This window comes from Phaethon lepturus, unplaced genomic scaffold (assembly GCF_000687285.1).
Source record: "Phaethon lepturus isolate BGI_N335 unplaced genomic scaffold, ASM68728v1 scaffold17097, whole genome shotgun sequence".
Taxonomy (NCBI): domain Eukaryota; kingdom Metazoa; phylum Chordata; class Aves; order Phaethontiformes; family Phaethontidae; genus Phaethon; species Phaethon lepturus.
This window is the reverse complement of record NW_010551328.1, coordinates 60159-80269: the sequence shown is the minus strand read 5'-3', so window position 1 is coordinate 80269 and position 20111 is coordinate 60159. Positions and strand designations below refer to the sequence as shown.

The window sequence follows — 20111 nt, the reverse complement described above, 5'->3', positions numbered from 1 at the left end:
AGTTGAATTTCTTCTATGCAGAACATGAAATCACATCTTCACACAAGCAAGGAAAATCAGACAATTGTATCACAATTCCAATAAAATAGCTATATCCAAAGTTTAGTAGACAGACTCAAAAACAGGGAGAAAAAAGCAAAATCTCCTATGCCATGATCTCCTCTAGTAGACTGAAAAAATTATAAAGTGCATCCTTGTTTAACTCCCTGGAGGATGCCTGGAATTTTATAGAAGCTGCTGCAACACGTTTTCCAGTGGGGAATAACTGAAGCATGAGATAAGAAATCAGCCATATCCTAACTTGCAGCAGCAGGTCCTGTAAAAGGAAATGCCCAATAAAGGCTTAATATATAAGATGGCAAATAACTTCTTGGATTTCTGAAATAAGAAAGCGTAAACCCATTCTCTAATCACGTCTAATCAAACACCACCACCAGTTGCTAAAAACTTCTAGGAAAAAAAAAGGTACCAGAGAGATGGTAGCATGCATATCTTCTTCAGTAGTGTTTTGGGAATATTTTAGCCTGTACAATTTAATTCCCTGTTATTACTTCTGAGCCTGGAGGTGAAAGTCATAAATCAGGAACATTCATAACATGCAATAATGGAGCGAAATACTCATAAGGAGAGTTATATGATTAAATCCTTTGGGATTGTGTGTAACACTTCCAGTACTTGATGATAGCATTAAAAATTCTTCTGTCGATAACATCTATTCTTCCCTAATTCCTATACTGGGTTTTCATTCTTTTCAGCCAACATCATCCAAATTTTGCTGTCATATGGCATTCCTTCCACCCTTCCTCCCTGCTGCCCTAAATATATGTTTAAAACAAAATCATAGGAAAGCATTCCATGCTTAAAAAGATGGGCAGGTTTGAAATTACACTGTATTTACTTATAAGGGCTTTTAATACTAGAGGAGCTTTCCCAGGGAGTTTTGCTCCGATTTCAGGACCCCCCATTGTTTTTATAGAGGGCTATTTGGTCCCATTTAGAAAGTGGCTACATTTTGAGTAATAAATGCTGTAAGTAATGCTTTGAGTAATGCAATGCTATAAAATAACATTGTCCCCACCCCTCTTTCACTCTCCCAGCTACTGAGTTAAAAAAAAAAAATCCCAACCCATGTGTTAGAGCTTTGTTTTCTGAGTGACAAGACTAATCATGTTTCCTCTGCTTGAAGTCTCTCTCTTCTCTTCCTTTTCTTCTAGGTCCTCTGGATCCACATTGACATAGAAATATCCCATGATGGAGAAAATAATGCTCACAGCAAAGAGGAGAACAGTGAACAAGACAAATTCAGCCCACTAGGAAAGAAAAAAAACAGCAGGTCAGGGGACCCTCAACTCTCAGTCCAGAGGATTTCTATGCACTTCTAAGCGCTTTTTAAAGAGTTGGGTTAAAGTTACTTTTTAGCTTCCGAGATTGTTCACAAGATAGAAACTTTCTCATCCTGTTTTCTGGTAAACTCATGTACACATAATGTAATTATGAATATGTGATATGACTTGAAACAAATCAGTTAGATTGGTCTGGTTTCATTAAATCTTTTCTTACAAATCTGTCCTGAGTGGAACATACCCGCCTGGGCTTTTTGCTCACAAGGTGCCTTTGGGAGAGGCAGTTTCGTGTTATGCAGAAATGAATGCCATTTCGCACCTTCGTGCCATCATCCCAGAAGTCTGATAGCCCGAATTAAACAAGCTCTGCACCACCACCTCCCCGTGCAAGCCTAACATCTCAGGGGTGCCACAGGCAGCTGGCCCTGAAGGAGTCCCAGACTAGACACTGGGCTAGCGGGATGAAGGCAAGCTGCTTTCAGTAAGCAACTGCAACACGTGGCTGCCATTGTGTCCAGGCTCCAGGCCCAAATACCGCCTGCTTGCCTAGAGCTGAGCTCCAGCAATGTTATCGCCGTGCAGGTCACTATTATTTACTGCCACTGGGAGGTTTAGGGAGAGCCACTGCTCCGGAGGGCAATGCAGAGCCCTGGCTGGGAGGCAGCTCGGGGCAGGCTGCCACCACCCCATTGCAGGAGCCTGGGGCTGTGCAGAGAAGCTGTGTCTTCAGGACACGGACATCCAGAAGCACCATCCAGGCCTGTTTTAAAGCATTACCTCTGTTTTAAGAGCTGAACCATACCTGTGCCATTGGTGCAGCCTGTGCAACAACGAGCACAAGGGTATTCCCAACAGCCACTGTGAGCAGCCAGCCTGCCTGCAGCACCGACTTCATGCTGGCCGGAGACTGAAAAGAGAAGGGCCTGGTCAGTGGGTAGCATGCTGTGCCCTTCTGCTCTGGTTCATCTTGTGATGTCCTGCCCAGTATAGGTGTCACTGGGCTCAGCCTAAGAGGAGGTGGTAGAATTTCTTCGGTGCAGAGTCTCCTCTGTGGTTAATTTCAACAGCTGCATACAAGAAGCATTCAAAACGTCCTCCAGGAGGACACATGAAGAAAGAGGAGATGCTGTTGTTGCAGAGCTGGATCCTGATCATCCCCAACCTGCACCATCTGAAATTGTACGATCAGGAGTTCAGGGAGGTACACAAGCTCTGCAGCTTGGAGTCTGGTGCCACATGGCCGTACACCTTTGGAAAAGAGACTGGATCTTGATGTCAAACTTTCTGCTGATGACAAACTTTCCACATCCCGTGACAGATCATCCCACTGTATTGATCGTCCTCATTAATAAACAACTGCACTTTACTCCAAGGACAAATTTGAGTAGCTTCAGCTTTTTGATCGTGTAACATCTCAGTCCCCTCTCCTCATAAGCCTTCTCCCCAGACAACAATCGATTCATCCCTTGCACACTCATTACCCCTTCCCTCCCTTGTTAGAGACTCATGTAAGCTTAGACCCCTTCAGCCTCTCAGCTTAAAGCAGGTTCCAAGCCCCCATGCCACCCTGTAGTCCTTGAGATACCTTTGCCTTTTTATCACTGGAAAATACGTACCACAAAATATTTCACTGGGAGAAAAAACTGATACTACAGTATTCAGAGTTTTCACATTAAAATAAACTTCTATCCTGTTCTATGTTCTCAGCTTTACCAGAAAAGGAGTTTCCTGAGTATAATTGAGAATAGGTATCTTCAGAGTATGAATTAATTTAGTTTAAGGGCACCCAGCAAGTTGTGTTATAATTCCACTTTTAGCTGAACCACAGATAACACTGTCAGTAAGCATCATGCCAGAGGACGTATTACAAGTCAATAGCAGATGCAGGAATAAATCCTGAAGTCTAATTGTAAGCCTAATCTAAAGTCTAAAGTTTAAGTGGAGTACCTGAGAATAGGAGAAGGCCAGACCTGTGATGGAGAACATCACCTCCCCAGCAGATATTAATAAGTATTGTGGTAACTGCCAAGCCATATGGACATTGTTGGCTTTGATATCTTCTGACTTCCATGTCTTAACAGCACCTCCAGAAACCTAGCAGGAAAATAAAGCCACACTGATTAGCTGCTCAAAGATCAGATCCTTCTTAGCCTAGACTCCAACAGCAACTTTACCAAAATGAAGTTTTAACTAAAGGTTGAAGCAAAGCTCTGCCCTGGAAGCAAAACTCTGGGTCTGACCTCTGCCACTTCCAAGCTTGTTGGAAACAGGCTGACTCCTACTGCACAGGGCAGAGGTGGCAGGATGAAAGTATCCCAGCTCATTCATGTGCTCCATGAGTTGCATGAATGATTGTAAACCAACTAGTTGCCTTCTGTAGTGGGGCTGGGAAAAGCCTATGTGGTACTTGTGCAGAGCCTGTGACCTGCTACTGTCCCCAGGGCCAGAAGAGGACAAGGGGATAAATGCTCATTGCAGCCATGTGGCCACCGCTCCCATTTCACCGGCACTGTACAACTCCCCTACTATAATGATGACACCCAAACAAATCTGGTTCAGGAACACCAAGAGTAGCAGAGACTGCCCTGTATCAGATGTATTCAGACAGTTATGGTAGCTGTATTCCTCATTCTTTTTGTTTGCTTTCCCAGGTGTAATTATTACTGCCTCTGATGCAGAGGCAGAGAGAGGGTTGACTAGTAGCCAGGAAAACACTAGGCTGAAATGACTTCAGGCAGAAAACCCTGTGTTTAAGGAGAGTACTTGGGAAAATACAAGGGATGTTTACGAGATGTACTTAATCACCATGCAGGGAGGCAAATCAAGAGACTGTATTTTAGCAGGCTAAAAGGGGTGAGGGGAGAGTTGTGTATTGCTCTTTAGCCCATAAAGAAATGTCACAAGCACCATACTGTAACTGCACACTGAGGAAGGCTGAGTAGAAGGCAGCTTCCCCATGATTTAAGTATCACAGTTCAGCCACATTAGCAGACTAATATATTGCATTCTTGGTTCTATATAGCACTCCTGGCAGAGGAGCAGGGCTCAGTACAAATCACTGCAATAATTAAAAATTATCTTGGCCAGGAGCAAACTAACTCTCTATAGAGGGAGAAAACCACAGGGAGAGAGACAGAAAAACAGAGGGTCAAAAAGATTAAAGGACTAGCACAGGGTCCAGAAGGGCTGAGATGCAGAGCCACCCCTGAGCAGCCATGGCTATAGCAGGGACTTTTGTGGATGGGACCACAAACTGAAATCCTTGCCAACAGTGACATGGGACACATCTACCTCAACTGGCCCTGACTCAGTTGCACTACCACAGGCTCTGGGGCAATATTCTTAGTGTAATATTCTTCATGGAACTGCTACGCTCGTTTTCTCATCTGGTGAAAGAGGCTTGCAGTCTGGCCAACATCAGTTCAAGAGTGTATGTGTTTCATGTACATAAATCTCTGCACTCACAGATGGCAGCATCTGCCTGTTCCCTCCAGGACTGTGCATCCCACTCCAGCTACTGGAGTTAAAAAAAAAATGCCAGGTGCTTTGCAGCTATGTATTTCCCCCTACGTATTTGGACTCTGCAGACATGAACAGCTCCCATTAATTGCCCAGCAGGGAGATGTTACTGCCAGGGAGTAGCTGACAGCACTTTGCTCTCCTCATCACAACAGAGTAGTCAGTCTCAGAGGGCAGCTTAGCAGTGTGTCCTGTCAGACCTGGTTTGTCTGTGTGCCTGTGTAGTAGAAAGGTTAAAATGAGAACTAAGCTGATCGCGTTCATCTCTCTGGCTCCTGCCAGCTGGACCAGGGCTGGAGCAGTGTGCCGAAGAGGCTGGCAGGCAGGGAAAGGAATCCACCCTCTCAGCAGTGCTCACACCTTACCCGAGCTAGGTTGTTCAGAAAACTATGCCTTGACTTTACACCAGGTTCTAAACGAGCTGTACAGACAGTGAGAGGAGGAAAAACAGATGCACAGTCTCACCAACCTCCTCCCTCCTCAACACTGTGTCCTTCTTCTCCCCCATGCATAATCCACAAGTCTTGGAAGATCAGCCTTTAGATCAGTAAGTTAAATGCGAGGATACAGCAGACTGTTTCTGCAGAGTTTTTCAGGTGTTAGGTACCACCAGGTACAGTATTTTAAAGACCACAAGCAGAGTCAGTTCTTGGCAGACTGTAACAGTTCTTTGCAGTGCGCTGGGTCAATGTTAACTGAACGAGGATGGCATGAGACCAGCACAAACCATGGATCATATGATTTTCCATGGAGGATTTCCATCAAGGAAAAGATCTTACTTCTTATTTAAACCATGAGATCCGACAAGATCACAGCGTAAGATGGAATGAGTACCTCCCTCGACCTGCTGGACACACTTCTTTTGATGCGTCCCAGGGTACAGTTGGCCTTCTGGGCTACAAGTGCACATTGCCAGCTCATGTCCAGCCTTTCATCCACCAGTACCCCCAGGTCCTTCTGGGCAGGGCTGGTCTCAATCCCTTCATCCCCCAGCCTGTACTGATACAAGGGGTTGCCCTGACCCAGGTGCAGAAGAAAGCAAGTGAGAGTCACAGATATAAGAACAAAAGCACTGACAGAAACTAGAACAGAAGGAGCTTGTTACCATCACAGAGGCACTTACATTAGTTATCACAATGGTGTATGACGCGCCGAAATCGAGCAGCCCTAGCTCCAGGGTGAATTCTCCTGTTTCAGTTATGCATTTTCCATTATTATATCTAGATGCAATGATGAAGTACAGTATTTCCCAGTTAGTCCCACAAAGAGCACAGAGCAGAGCTAGCAAACATGCCCCTACAATGGAGTAGGGAGGATGTATGATGTAAAGCTGCAGTAAAGTTTATGTCAGACAATCACTAGAGTTCTTGCCATCTTTTCCTTCCAGAAACACTTAGACACTGACTGAAGTTCACCTAGTGACCTGGGCTATTGTTTACTTTTTAAAGTGGTTTCTGCTTCTTCCTAGCACTGATTGGGGTTTTTTTTCCCCCCTCAGGTTTATTTTCCTTCCAAACTTTTCTCCACTCCTTCAGGAAACTGTGTGCCAGAGAAATGAGCTAGGCTCAAGTGGCCTTCAGGAAATCAGAGATATGCACCCACAAGCCACTTTGTTTCCTTTCAGTAGAGCAAATTAGTCTTCATATTTGTTGTTCTGATTTTGGATGTGTGAGATGGCACAGAGGCTCAGCAGCATTGCCACAATGGCTGCTGCATCCTACTAAATTGCAGCATAAATATTTTGGATGGAGCTGATGCAGAGAAAAGCCATGAAGCTTGTTTTGAAACACTGCAAATGCCAGAAATACCCTACAAGAGCCAACTCCAATGCTGCCAAACCAAGGCCATATGGAGCCCCTGTCTAACAAGCCCAGCCTGCAAAGCCATGTAATGTTATTTGATGTTACCAGCCCACATACCAACGCTTGGTAGTGTGGAATATGAATTGGCCTTTCCCTGAGAGCACCCTAACACTAGGATCTTGGGCCTGAGATAATACCAAAACAGAGCAGGCATCAAATGGCAGAGGGGACTTCACCAGGTCGCACCTTACTCTGCTGACAGATGCACAGGAATGGCCAGTGTCTTCCCTCCAAGCCCCCATATAATGTGAATAAAAGCTCAGAGAAAGTTAAATGGTGTATCTGGACTTCTTCAAAAGGCTTTTTGGGTTTCCAAAATTCCCCTGACCTGACTCTGAAAAACTCAGATTATGGCCTAAATTAGGATGTCTTTATATTCGCGTCATGGGAATAAAGTTTCCAAGCTTTGTCCCTGCTGATTTTATCTTACCAAAGCAGTAACAGCCACGGGAAGGGAGTTATCCCAGACATTGTTTGGAAGCTGAATCTATTTAACTGCATATTATACATCGAGATACTGATTTGCTGTCCTTTGGCTTGGACACTTCGCAGACTAAATGTGTGGTGCTTCTGCACACACACAAGTGGCCCGAAGCACCTCTCTGTGCAGAGCCAATAATTCTGCTGTTTTACAAACATCTGCCCCACAATCAAATGCCAAGACAATAGCAGTGGAGGTTTTGCTATTCACCCAAGAAAAGCCCCATTATATCCAAGATAAGGCCTCAGCAAGGACCTTCAGCACAGCAAGGGAAACTTACTTGTCCCTCTCTAGCAGCAAGTACTCAGAAGCGCTGTAGTTTTTCTGAACTGCAATGAACCGTTTGCTGTCAATGGTGAGGTTGACATCTTGGCTCAAACCATTAATGAATCTGCAAAGAAAGCATATTTCATTGGGTTGTCAGACAGGGCAGGAGAAGCACAGTATCAAACACTTTAGAAGAGGCGTGCTCTCTCTCCCAAAGCATTCTGTAACTCCATAAAGTTATGACAGCCTCTCCTGCAAGCTACCAAAATGTTCGTCTGATTCATTGCCCAGTTTTATCAATAATTGGGGTTTTTTTTCCTGTGTAATTTTACCCGCTGTGTAATTTTACCCTCTTACTCTCTTTGCTGTGAAAAGTGACCCTCACTTTTTGTGGGTTCAGACTTCCAGGCAATCTTTTCTCAGAGACCTTCAAAGGTTGTTCTGTGGCTGTTTGAGAAGACAGAGGCCCAGCCCACCCCAGGAAACTATAAAGTTGGGTGTCCTGATAAGCACGTACACCGTGCTGGCATCACCTTCCAGGGAGCTTCTACCAGTGGGAAAGACTTTTCTAGCAAAATAAGATATTTTCCTCAAAACCAAAACTTTCATGGGAATGTTCAGGTTTGTTTTGATTTTTTTTTCCCCACACAATGTTTACATGCTTTTCAATACACAAAAGAGTTTCCTTTTGACAACTCAAAAATCGTTAGCAAAGCCAAAGACATTTCATTTGATCTGACTGTTTTAAAATACTTTGGTTTTCAGTTCTTTAAATGGGGGTGAAATCCCTGAGGATAGGTAAGTGCTTAACAAAAGTAACTTTTTTAGTGGAAAAATAGTGTCTTCCTAGTAAAACTTCGTCACAAATTGTTGAAGGGAAAGTTTTTGGAATTGTATCACAAATGTTTACAGGAAAATACAAAAAAATTCCTGAATGCAGGTATTAATCAAGTCTCCAAACTGGTGTTTAGTCAGTAGAAGCTTTCACAAGCACAGGGTTATGAAGAGATACAGCTCTCCTGCTCTGTCAACACAGGCTTTCAGATAAAGGAGTTGAACATTGTTTTACTCTATCTGAAGTTTTTGAGGGTTTTTTTTGTTCGGTTGGGTTTTGGTGTGTTTTTTTTGTTTTGTTTTAAATTGTATCTTTCCCAAATCCTCCAGAAAGTCCAGCTGGAATCCTTTTTTTTTTTTTTTTTTGCAAATCTGCTGCTTCTGCATTTCAGCCTGACATAGGTCTGGTGATATGGTGCTGCAGGTAACTGTGACCTCAGTGAGATGGCATCTCCGCACAGGACTGTTCATGGACTACCTCAAATTAGGAAAGCAGGCTAGCTGCTAAAGCAGAGCCCAATGTCCAGCTGAATTGTTTACAAGGATGTAAAATTGTTGCTGTATCCAATTTAGTAGACATTTGTGCATGATATTGGGTGGGATAAACAAACGTCATGAGTTGGCCAGTTTGCAGAGGACAAATGGCAATGGCACTTTTCCAAATTGCTTCTTCCCCAAGGAGGTGGGACACAGTGAGATGAATTTACCACTCTTGCAAGGGAGGAGACCTTTTATATTGCCATCTCAGCCCAGACTATTCTAGGTAGTAAGCAGCAATAATGCTCAGCTCTGCATGGCAAGTGTGGGAGGTGACACACTGTCAAGTTTCCGCAGCTGACACCCAAGTCTTGCATGAGAAGTGTAGACTAGATTCCAACATAAGAACATCTGGGTTATGTTACGTACAGTTTGCACTAGACAAAAGCAGTTTCCCCTCACCCCACCACCTCCAAATCCTCAAAAAAAGCCATTCCTACCTAACAGCTGCCAAACCATTTTCTGGCTTTGCTTCCAAGTCTGTAATCTAAAGAGGGGAAGAAAAAAAAAAAATCAAACATATTTATTAATGCTGCCTTATAACAATGTGTAGCAGAAAATACTAGTGGAGTTACTAGCTTGTGGAGTTACACATGTGTTGCAAAGCCCATGGAAATCAACTGGACTCTCACATAAGCTTTACATCAGGACACAGATGTGAAGTCCTGGTACAATGAAGCCAACAGCAAAATTTCAGCTTCACCGATGGCTTAAGATGAGATCATACCTTGTTTTTCTCATCTCCCGCATAAAAAAGGCTACAGAGTTTCAGCCAGTCACCCTTCTACTGAGGCATGTAACACCCTCCAAAAAAGTATTTGTCTTGATCTGAAGCTATCAAGAGAGCATTATCCACATTAGCCTCTTTCAATTATTAGTTACAATTAAACACGAGTGCCTTACCCCTACAAAACCTGCAACTGCCCAACTTTCAGACCTTGATTCCTGGCATACTCACAGTCTTCACAGAAGCCTAAAGCCAAGATGAACCAGTAGGTTACTATTATGATCATCATGTATCACTCATGTTTTCCCTGACCCTCAATACTCAAGAGATTAAACTGTTGTATGGTGCAGGCAGAGAGCAGGAGAGACCAAGATGCACTGAGTTTGCTTGCGCTCATAGTCTCTGCAGACAGATCCCTGAAATGGCCACCTGGTTGGGCACACTGGGGACTGAGTGTGTCTTCTGCAGATCACAGCTAGAGCATCAGTTCAATAGTTAACATGATTTACATTCATTCAAAGAAACGCTATTTGGTGTACAATGCTGAAAAAAAGACAGTAAAGACACAGCCCTGCCCTGAAGATTGTATGTCACATAAAAAGAATACTGAGCAAGGTTCTTGGCTGGTAGAAGTCCACACTTGTTCCATGTCTACTTAAGCTGGCAGGGTAATTTCAATTTGCACTGCCCACAGACAGAACCCAGGCAAGCCAAAAGAGACTGAATCTACCTTCAGAAACTGGCTTTCTCTTAAACTTTGCTAGCCCTTTCACCACACTTTCTTCCTGATGTTAAACCCTGAGCTTCCGAGAGCAAGGATCCAGAATTTCAGTATACCTATAAAATGTCCATTGTACTTCAGTGTGATATGCTGACCCACAAATAATGTATGCTTTAAACAGTAAATAGCCACAGTAAATAATAAATGTCAAGTAATAAATAATAAACAACAACATCTTTTTTTTTCCATGGGAGACACATGGGGATTAACACTCTAGTTCATTGCCGCCAGGCCAGCCAAATTATTACTTGCTTTCATGGACGATCCCCAGAGCTCTCAAATTCATTTCCTGCCTACTCAACAGTCCACAAAGGAGAAGAAACCGATTTCAGATTGGATCCTTCCAGGAAAGCACCCCCCACCTGAGTGAAGGGGCCAAACCCAGCAGTGAGGGAGGCTGGCATGGGCCATGGCTACTACAGGGCAAGCCCTGCAACACCCCAGTGATGCTGGCATTGCCTTCCTTGTGCTGCAATGCTGGAAAAGTGACTATCATCAACCACACTGCCTTCCACACCTCCCTTATCTACAGCTGAGAATGACAGGTCAATAGCATCACCCAATGGCAGATGGGAGCCTGCCTGTGCCAGAGCGGGCATTAATTTAAGCGCAGGCTAGATAGCTAGGGCAGCACAGAGATGTACTGAAGCTCAGAGGTTGCTTTGCTCTAGCCTGTCGCAGGCTTTCCCTTCTTAAGGACTGTATGAAAATGACTGTACTAGTGTCCATTTCTTAAGGTAACAGCACACAATCATTAGGGTCACAGGGAAACTTAACAATATTGCATGATAATGAGCTCCAGGCTCTAAACCATAAAGCAGCAAAGAAGCCCCAATGTTAGGAAAAAATAAATACTTAAAACTCCTCATTTTTAAAAACAGTTATGTGATTTCTACTATACAATATTGAATGCTTGGTGTGGCAATCCTGCAAGGTAGGTGGCTGAGGAACTGCAAAGAGAATTGATATTTTAGCATGAGGACAGATTCTGATGGCATTTACACACCTGCCACAATATGCAATAACACCATTCATTTCAAGAGAGCTTCTTAGGACACAGCCACACATAAACGATATCAGAATCCAGCCCTATACATCCCATATGCCTCTCTGTTGCAGCAATACACAAAAGTCCAAACACAGCCGGCTCTGCTGCAGGGCCTGAAATGAGTTTAATCATTTATTCTGTTCAGCAAAAACAAATGGGCCTTCTGTGCATTTTCACTAAACACTTGCAATAACTAAACCCAGAATCATTCCTCTGATGCTTTTATTCTATGCCCAGCCCTAGAGCCTCTTTAACATCTTTGCTTTATAGAACCATCTTTGGGGGAAAATCTCTGGCTCTCTGTTTCCTCAGCTTTCTCAAGGTCTGCTGCCTAGCAGGCATGACTCTGCTCTCCCACTGCAGCATTCACTGGATGAAAATGTGCCCAGAAACTCTCAGATGCCATAACACCTCTATTAATCAACCAGCAGAAATACATGCAGATCCAGTGCCGCTAGCTAAGAAGTCAGGTTTAGAGCATCTGAGAGCAATCAGACAGACATTGCAACTGAGCAAATGAATTAATGAGCCTATTACCCCATTGTATCATCACAGCCATCGAATTAATACTGTATTTACACTTCACTCCCACACTCACTAAGCGGCTTGATAGGCTTCCTTCTGCCTCAAAAACAATTAAGCTGTATACTGATTTTTCCTTCACAGTGTAGTTAAAACCAAGAGACAATCCTTGATGTTGCAGGGTGAAGAGAAGGCTCTGTTGCTCTCCGTTCAATATTAACTTTGAGTACTCAGCTGGGTTCTGTGGAAAAAACAGACTTGGTTACACTTTCTTCAGATGAGAAAGGACCTGGGTCTTCCTACCAGTTGCAACCCTATCCTCTCTTGAACCTGTAAGGAGAGGTTAACAGTCAGAGCTGTCTTCTACAGCAAAGGACCTATGTTGACCTATAGGCTGGTCAAGTCAGAGCTTGGAGACCCTTCCCCAGCTGGATGCAACCCAAACGTCAGGGAACACCTTCCCGCACAGCTACCCTTTCCCCTGGCCCTGGTCTGCCCAGTTGGGACCAAATCTAAAACATGGCAGGCGCTGGTGGCCAATGGACTGGTGGGCTGAGTCCCAAACTAGCCTGACGTGTAAAGTGATCTGGAAGCTGAAACAGGAAACAACCCAGTGCCCATGCCCAGTTAACTGTCTTCCCATTTCTTTCCTCCTTTGCAGGAAAATACTTTTCAGATGCTATCTAGATCCCAGCAGCAATGCCTGGTCTGAGCACCAGGAGATACAAGTTGAATGTCTCTACGTGCTCATCTCAGGACAATTATCCTTTATTCCCAATTACAGGTGAATGTAGTTAGCCATTTCCTCCTTTGCCATGGAAATATGTCTCCAAACTTTCCATTTCTGTCTCAGTGGTGATAATACGCTCCATTTTTTAAAGCTATTCCCATGCACTTTTAAGGTGGTGGTGGAGAACAAGCTCTAATATCTGTGGGCTTCATAAGAAAATGCCTGAAAAAAAGGCCACCCTTTCTTCAGTGGGATGCAAGTCAAGCCTTCCAGCCCCACATATATGCTTACCTGAAAAGCCTCCACGGGCTGCTGAAAGAGGTCCCGGTCTTGGACTGTCACTCGAAGAGGGTTCTTTGCCAAATTCAGGACCCGAATTAAACTTTCTTCTGGGACAAGTCGAGGCATATCGGTTTCCTAATTAAAGTAAAAGGCTTTAAGTGCCATCTGTATGCTTTATTAGCACTTCAATATCTCTTACTTTTTAGCCATAATAGTCTTCCTCTCTGTAATGATGCTTTTCCATCCCTTCTTCATCAGAAGTTGCACTGAGAGAAAACTAAACATAAATCTTATTTAGGGAGGTTTCCTCATAGTAGCTTAATAGCCAACCTATCATTCCTCCCAAAAGCTGCTCTGTACATCACTAAGTGTACAGGCTACACTGGGTAGGTAGAGAAACGTCACAGTTTTCATTATACAGCTCCCTAGTGCCTGGATTTAACCAACTGACATATCAGAATGGAAAAAATTGTGCTTAGCTTTCAAAAGCAGTCACCAGAATAATTATTTCCCACTACAGTCAGTGACTCTGGAAAAGAATTAGGCTAGAAGTTAAGCAGTTTTGAAAATCCCAGTCCAGCTCCATGTCTGTAATCAGTGCTTTTGCACCACTTGACACCATGCTATCTAACAGCCAACTGTATAGATGTTATTCCCTGTTTTCTGAGAAAGGGAAGATGATGCCTCCAGCACAGAGGTATCTCTTTCTGTCAGGAATCATCTCCTAGAAAGGGTACATTGATCAGCGTCAGCCTCGTACTACCTGCAGATCTAAAATTATTTTTTGTTAAACTTCTCTTTGTTTCTCTCTATTTTCAAGTAGCTGCTAGCAATACTTCAGAGATATTAATTTTTTTCTCTCTCATCCTAGAATTTGGGTATTGCAGGCAAGCAGTTTGAACCCAACTCATTGGGGAGACACACTAGCAGAGAAAACAGGGCGATGCCAATTTCCCTGTACCCATATGCTGCTCTGAACCAACGAGTCTGTTAATGTTATCCAGCAAATTCCATTACTGTGGCTTTTTACCTGTGCTACCCACAGCCAAGCCAAGGTGGGACATCCTATGCCCCTCTTTGCTAGAGCTTTTAGTTGCCTTCAGGGTAAAATTTCCATGCACAGGCAGGGGGAACCTCTAACTCACCTTGCCTCTGCCTGGAGGAGTCACCCACAGCCAAAGCAAGCTTTCAGTGTTTGGCCAGAGCTGCTGGTGGTGGCAATGAAAGCATTGCTTTGCTCACGTAAAGAGATCAGAAAGAAGATCTGAACCCACAAAGTCTCATTTCAGCAGGAGACTTGCCAGTGGATTCACCTGAGGAACCAGCAGATGTTAATCCAGGGCTGTGCGCCAGCCACCCTAACAGAACATTTTAAGTACACATGGAAGCTTTAAAAATTAATCCTATTATAACTTTTGTGAGACAAAGGTCAGCCAAAGTCTGCACAAGGCTGGTCACGGGCCAGAAATAAATAGTACAAATCTGCAGGTGCTAACATCCAATTTACAAGAGACTTGCTGCCGTCCTGTCTGGGGATGCCTGGCAGTCCCTGATGCCTCTGACTATGGAAGTGACAGCAGTCACCTGCCCCACTGGAGAAACGATTTGGCTTGTAAAAAACACGACCCCACCTTAAAGTAGGAAAGTAATTAAATTAAAAAAAACAAAACCACCACACACATCCAAAAAAAAAAAAAAAACAACCCCAAACAGTAAAATATAGGCAAGCTACAGCAAGAAATAGGAGAGAGAACAGACTACCTTTTGGGGATTAATCACTAGCATTAACTAGATGTCTGTCAAGCACTTTGATGATGGAAATCTAGAATATAGACCAATACAGGTGACCGGCACAGCAAAACTGCAAAGACTAGAAAGAGAGAAAGAGACAGAGAGAAGGAGAGGGAAAAGTAGACAAAGTAAGAATTACCATTAGCAACCGGATCAGTATGCTTAACTGTAAAGAATACATTAAAAATTACGATCAAGGAACACAATGGTTAAAAGGATTATCTAACAGGCATCAACAAAAACACCCCAGGGAAAGCAAGTACTTCTGAGGAATCTCTCGTGCTATACTTACACTTATTTTGATTTCTACAACAGCTGCAAGTCCAAATGCCATCGCTGCAAGGATCATACCTGTTGCCATTTTCCTAATAGGTCTATGGAGCAAATGAAAGAGGTGCCATTAAGAAAAAAAAGTAATTTAAAATGTAGAATACCATTCCTCAGAGCCAAACATGTGCCAAAACCATGTAATAAACTGTCCAACAGGTGGCACTGGGGATGACATGCTGTTTAAATTGCCAATCACTTCTTAACTTAAAACTACTCTATTATTCTGTATGAGGCTAGCACTGAGGCCAATTAAAACTGATATGCCATGAAAAAAAGCTCTTTGCTTGCAAATTTCATATTATCTTGTTCCTAGCTTTTCTAGTGGGAATAGCTCACGGCATTATGTTAACCTGTGATGTTGGAAGGAGCACTAGAAATGATATATCTTCAAGTCCCTTTTGGGAAAGGCAAAAGAAAAGTAGTGGAATGAGGAGCAAAAAAATGTGGAGCTTGTGTCAATGTTCCTGACCATCTGTGGCATCATTCTGGGTTATTTCTCATGCCAATACATTTACATTTCTAGAGAATAAAGAGCTTGCTTCTGAACTCAGAGCAGAACTTGTGCAACTCTACCAGAGTTACATGAGACAATCTGATATAAGGCAGAATAAAATAGGTCCAGAATGGCAGGTCCAAACTGAGTATTGAGTTGTTGAGATTTGAAACAAATCTGGTTCTAGATTCAGTGGACTCCACTCTTTGTAATGGTCTGGATTCACATTCCAGATTCACTGGGCTGTGGGAAACCCAGATTAGAAACCCAAACTCTGTGTCTCAGTTACATGCCCTGGGATAAGAAAATATTTACTGTTTGCATCTTGTAATTAAAAAATAGTTTTTCTCTTCAGTGCTGCAATGGGATTTTGTAGCACAAACTTTTGCAGCCACATAGGCTAACACTCTGCAGACTACAGTGTTTCCACAGCCACTGGTACTGCTAAACTGGATAGAAGCCTATTAGTATCCCACATCCAGGGGACAGAAACAGCACGGCATTCAGTCCTGACCGGTGCGTGAGTTTGTGCTGCTGAGTGAACTAGTCTGTGGATTGGTCATCAGGCAGGAGGTTTTCTGTCAAGTCAGGGCGCAGTGCAGGGCACAGGCTCACACTGAGGTAGCATGGAAAAGCACAGCTTCTGATGTGTCCCCTCCAAAGGGCACCATCACAGAGCTGGACAAGGTCTTTCACACAATCACAGAATCATTAAGGTTGGAAAAGACGTTTAAGATCATCAAGTCCAACCATCAACCCAACACCACCATGCCCACTAAACTATGTCCTGAAGTGCCACATCTACACGTTTTTTTAACACTTCCAGTGACAGTGGTATGTCTTTGATATGTCTTTAGGTGCAAGTAATTTAGCATCATGGGAAAGGATCAGCAGGGTGAAGGACTAGGCTTCTGAGGCTCCTTCCATCCCCATTTCATGTGGTTTTGTCTAGCCAGCATTTTAGTTTGGATTAAGAACATGCTTTTAAAGCCAATCTCCCACGCCTTGCCCCTTCCCACACTGTGATTCATGGTGAGAAGTAGTGCTGGAGCATGGAAACTTGTTTCCTTTCAGCTGAAACAGCAATGGCAGAGGCACTCCATGAGTACACATAACATACTCCTACTACTAAAAGGGCATCGGTCCAGAGGCAGACTAGAGATACTCTAAAGTAAGATTCCCCAAAATGCATGAAGTGGGTCTCAGAACCAACCTGGAGGTCTGCTCCTATTGCACTGCACTTCTTGCTAACATAGACTAGGGATAAAATGCTTCATCCATATGGAAATTCCCTTATGTACTCACTGGTTCAGATCCTAGTGTGGAATCTGCTTTCACAAGACCACGTCGCCTACATGGGACAGTGAATTTGGTCCCACAGGAACCCTTCAGGGAAGGAATTTAGGGGTGATATAGGAGATAAAGATGAAGAACATGTTGATCAAATTCAAAAAGGGACTGTTCATATCTGCTTTCAGGGAATATCTGTACAGAGCAGAGTCCAACATCACTGAACTTTCCCCTCTGGAATTTCCAGGGCCTATGGAAAAGGGTGATGCTGCCTCTTGGGGCTGAGATAGAGGCAAGTACTGGGAAGGGTGAATGGAAATTTGTGGGTTTTCTCCCTAAAAGCTCTTCTGCACACTTGGTGCAAAAGAAAAAGCACTGAGGCATCTGCATTGTCCCCAAATACTTACGTGAAATTAAATTTGCACATGTTTATCAGGGGGTAGAGCCCAAGGTCAAAAATCGGGATGAAGACAAGAATAAGAAGTGGATTTAAGAACTGCAATACAAAAGAATGGGAGTTTAGTGACTAGAAAGCAACTTTCAGTAATTAAACTCATAAAGCACTGTCCTCCAGAAATAATTCCATTACAGAAAGGACATGAACAAACACTTAAAAACCTCCTTTTAAAATATAATCATAATTTGCACTTTGACAGCTTCTCCCATTTCATTTTCACAAGCACAAATACATTTTGTTCCTATCCTCCCCTCCAAAAGGTATGCAAGGGCCATCACTGGCCCAGTTTCCCTGAAGAACTGAAGCATGATGTTTTTAAAGAGTACAAAACCCACTGACAACAGAGGCAGCCAACCTTCAGTGCTGTGGTGGGACCTTACAAGAAATCAGCAATAATGGAAACATCTTGGGACTTCAGCAAAAGCCCAGAGGAACAAGCACTATTCTGTGAGATTGGCAATTTCTCGCACTTCCACGCAGCTTGGTAATCCCCCCAAGAACTAAATTTCTCCTGGGAGAGGCAGAGCTTGTCTGCCAGCCAGCAGTGGCAGAGCAAGAAAATAGAGAGTGACAGAGAACAAGCAGAGAGAAATGCTGTTTCAGTTTCAAAGGAAGATTTCAGGGAACAGAACAGCTTTGAATTTCTCCAGCGCTGTTCAGCTTAAGAATTGTAATCAACTGTGACAACAGAGCACAGTCTTGGAGCCTTCACATTTTCATCTGCCCTGCAGAAAGGGAGGAAGGAAACATATTTCAGGTACAATGCTCATCTCAGCACAGGAGCATGTTAAAAGGAGACACAGCTTGTATCCTCACATGCCAGCACTAGTTCAAGAATGACTATGGTGGCATGTCTCCCCACATCTCTGCACTATTCTGCTGGATTCAACCTCCGTGTTAGGACACCTGTGGGGTCTTCTGAACCCCAAGACTAAGCTGGCCACACAGCTAGTGAGCAATAAGGCAGAGTCCACACCACAGCAGTCAGCAGGAGCACTGCTATTACATTCAGAACAAGCAGAGAAAGGCCACTGGTCTCATGAGAAAAATACAAATGAGGGAGAAAAACAAAATACATTTCTAAGGGTTATTTCCTACCCTATAGTATCTTTTACCTGCATTTGGTCAGGTTGAAGGACATATATTCCCTGAAACAAAAAGATATTCCAAGTGACTCATAAACACCATAATATAACAGCGCATATAGCAAATAAGCAACTGGTCCAGTAGATGCCTTAGCAGCAGAGGTGGTTTCCTCAAATGCTTTATGTTGGCTTTAGCAGCTGATATTGTGCTCTTGACACTTGTTATCTAAGGCACAATGTTTGATGAGAATCATTTTGCAGAAGGGAGCTACACTCAGTCCTTGATATATGGCAGCTGGGACACAGCCTGTGACAGGTACTGACACCCATCTTTCAGACTGGCTGAGCCATGAACTAGGTGAGTGTGGAAGAATGGGCATGTTAGCACCCAAGTTGGGATTTGGGCTTAGAGCTTCCTCCCTCCCTGCTTCTGTAATGGGAAAAGCCCAAATCCTACAAGTGAGTGCTCTCAAGGTTCAGGACCCTCTGAGCTCTGTTGGTATTTCTCTTAAGCACCTCAAAAGGATAACAAAATACTATCCCTGGGCTGCACAAACCCCCCTTTCCTCCCTCCATCTGCCAAGGGCACCTAATGGGCTTTGGTCAACTGTGGCTTCTTGGTTTGAGCCAAAAGTCCTCAAGGCTATAAGAGGTTCCTCACCCTTGCATCACTGTGCCCAGCCCACACAATTGGGCAAGGTCAACAGGGATGGACGGAAGTATCCCAGTCCCCAAAAGGGACCGATGAGCTGTCTCAAGGGAGGGGCTGTTGTTTGTCTGAACTCCATGCAATGCTTTTCATTTGAAATTAAGATGAAGGGAAGAGGGGGAAAAATTAGGAAGGAAATATCTTTCCAAGAAAGCACTGTAGGGTTTTGTCTCCTCTTCTGCCATCTGGGAGAGTGGAAGCCATTGGTCACAGCAAAGGAGTCTTACAATTAAAAACATCAGGCCAATATCCCCTCCTGCTACTTTGTGCACACTATACAAATACGCCATTAGGAAACAAGCCTGCAAATATTTAATCTCACACTAAATCATTCCTTGTTTAACTCTGGACTTCCTAGCCAAGCCCTTTGCCTGCAGAACAGAAAAGCATGGCATATTACAAACATGAACACCAACGAGTCTAATGGTGGGATCATCCCAATGTCACAGTTAATTCTCACCTTCATGAGCTGGGACAACTCACCAGTGGAGAGCAGATGAGACTGAAACACAAGCCAAAAATCTATCCAAGCTGGTGTGACAAAAAAGCCCCGAATACATCCTTCTCCACCAGGGACAGTTTAATAAATGACACCTGAAGATTCTTAGATCTTCTGCTAATGGATCACTAAGTGCATGTGAGCAAAACAGCAGAAAGCAAGGGTTTTAGATACACATCACAAAGACTGCATGAACTTTCATTGTTTTGTCTTTCTGAGGTGCATAAATATACCACAGGTGTAGTCTTTTTCATGCCTCATTTGACTTAATTAAGTCTAATGAGTATCACATGCTGAGAGCACAATTTTTAACAGGAGTGACATAGAAGGGCTCAGATTTCAGGCTTTAAGTAAATTTTAAACTGGAAAATGGGCACTTACAGTCCTAAATTCTGATGTGAGCATCTACAGATAAGATCTAGATGGCCTGATAAAACAGGTGTGTCTGCAAACCAGACCTGTATGGTGGCATCTTTGGGCAGATAGCCGATCCACATTTATCTGTCACTGTATGCTGCACCATT

At 43.6% G+C, this 20111-nt stretch overlaps 1 protein-coding gene across 1 annotated transcript in view; it reads right to left on the bottom strand.

Annotated features, from left to right (window-relative positions):
- Positions 1-1133: 1133 nt before the first annotated feature.
- SLC15A2 (solute carrier family 15 (oligopeptide transporter), member 2) overlaps positions 1134-20111 on the bottom strand; it is a 39467-nt gene continuing 20489 nt past the window's right edge. Inside the window, exons 12-22 of the mRNA XM_010290871.1 lie at positions 18410-18442; positions 17245-17333; positions 15017-15098; positions 12943-13068; positions 11998-12162; positions 9284-9330; positions 7486-7596; positions 5986-6082; positions 3291-3437; positions 2146-2250; positions 1134-1310 (exon numbers count right to left, since the gene is read on the bottom strand). Of these exons, the coding sequence (XP_010289173.1) occupies positions 1134-1310; positions 2146-2250; positions 3291-3437; positions 5986-6082; positions 7486-7596; positions 9284-9330; positions 11998-12162; positions 12943-13068; positions 15017-15098; positions 17245-17333; positions 18410-18442 (1179 nt within the window). The remainder of the gene's footprint in view (positions 1311-2145; positions 2251-3290; positions 3438-5985; positions 6083-7485; positions 7597-9283; positions 9331-11997; positions 12163-12942; positions 13069-15016; positions 15099-17244; positions 17334-18409; positions 18443-20111) is intronic.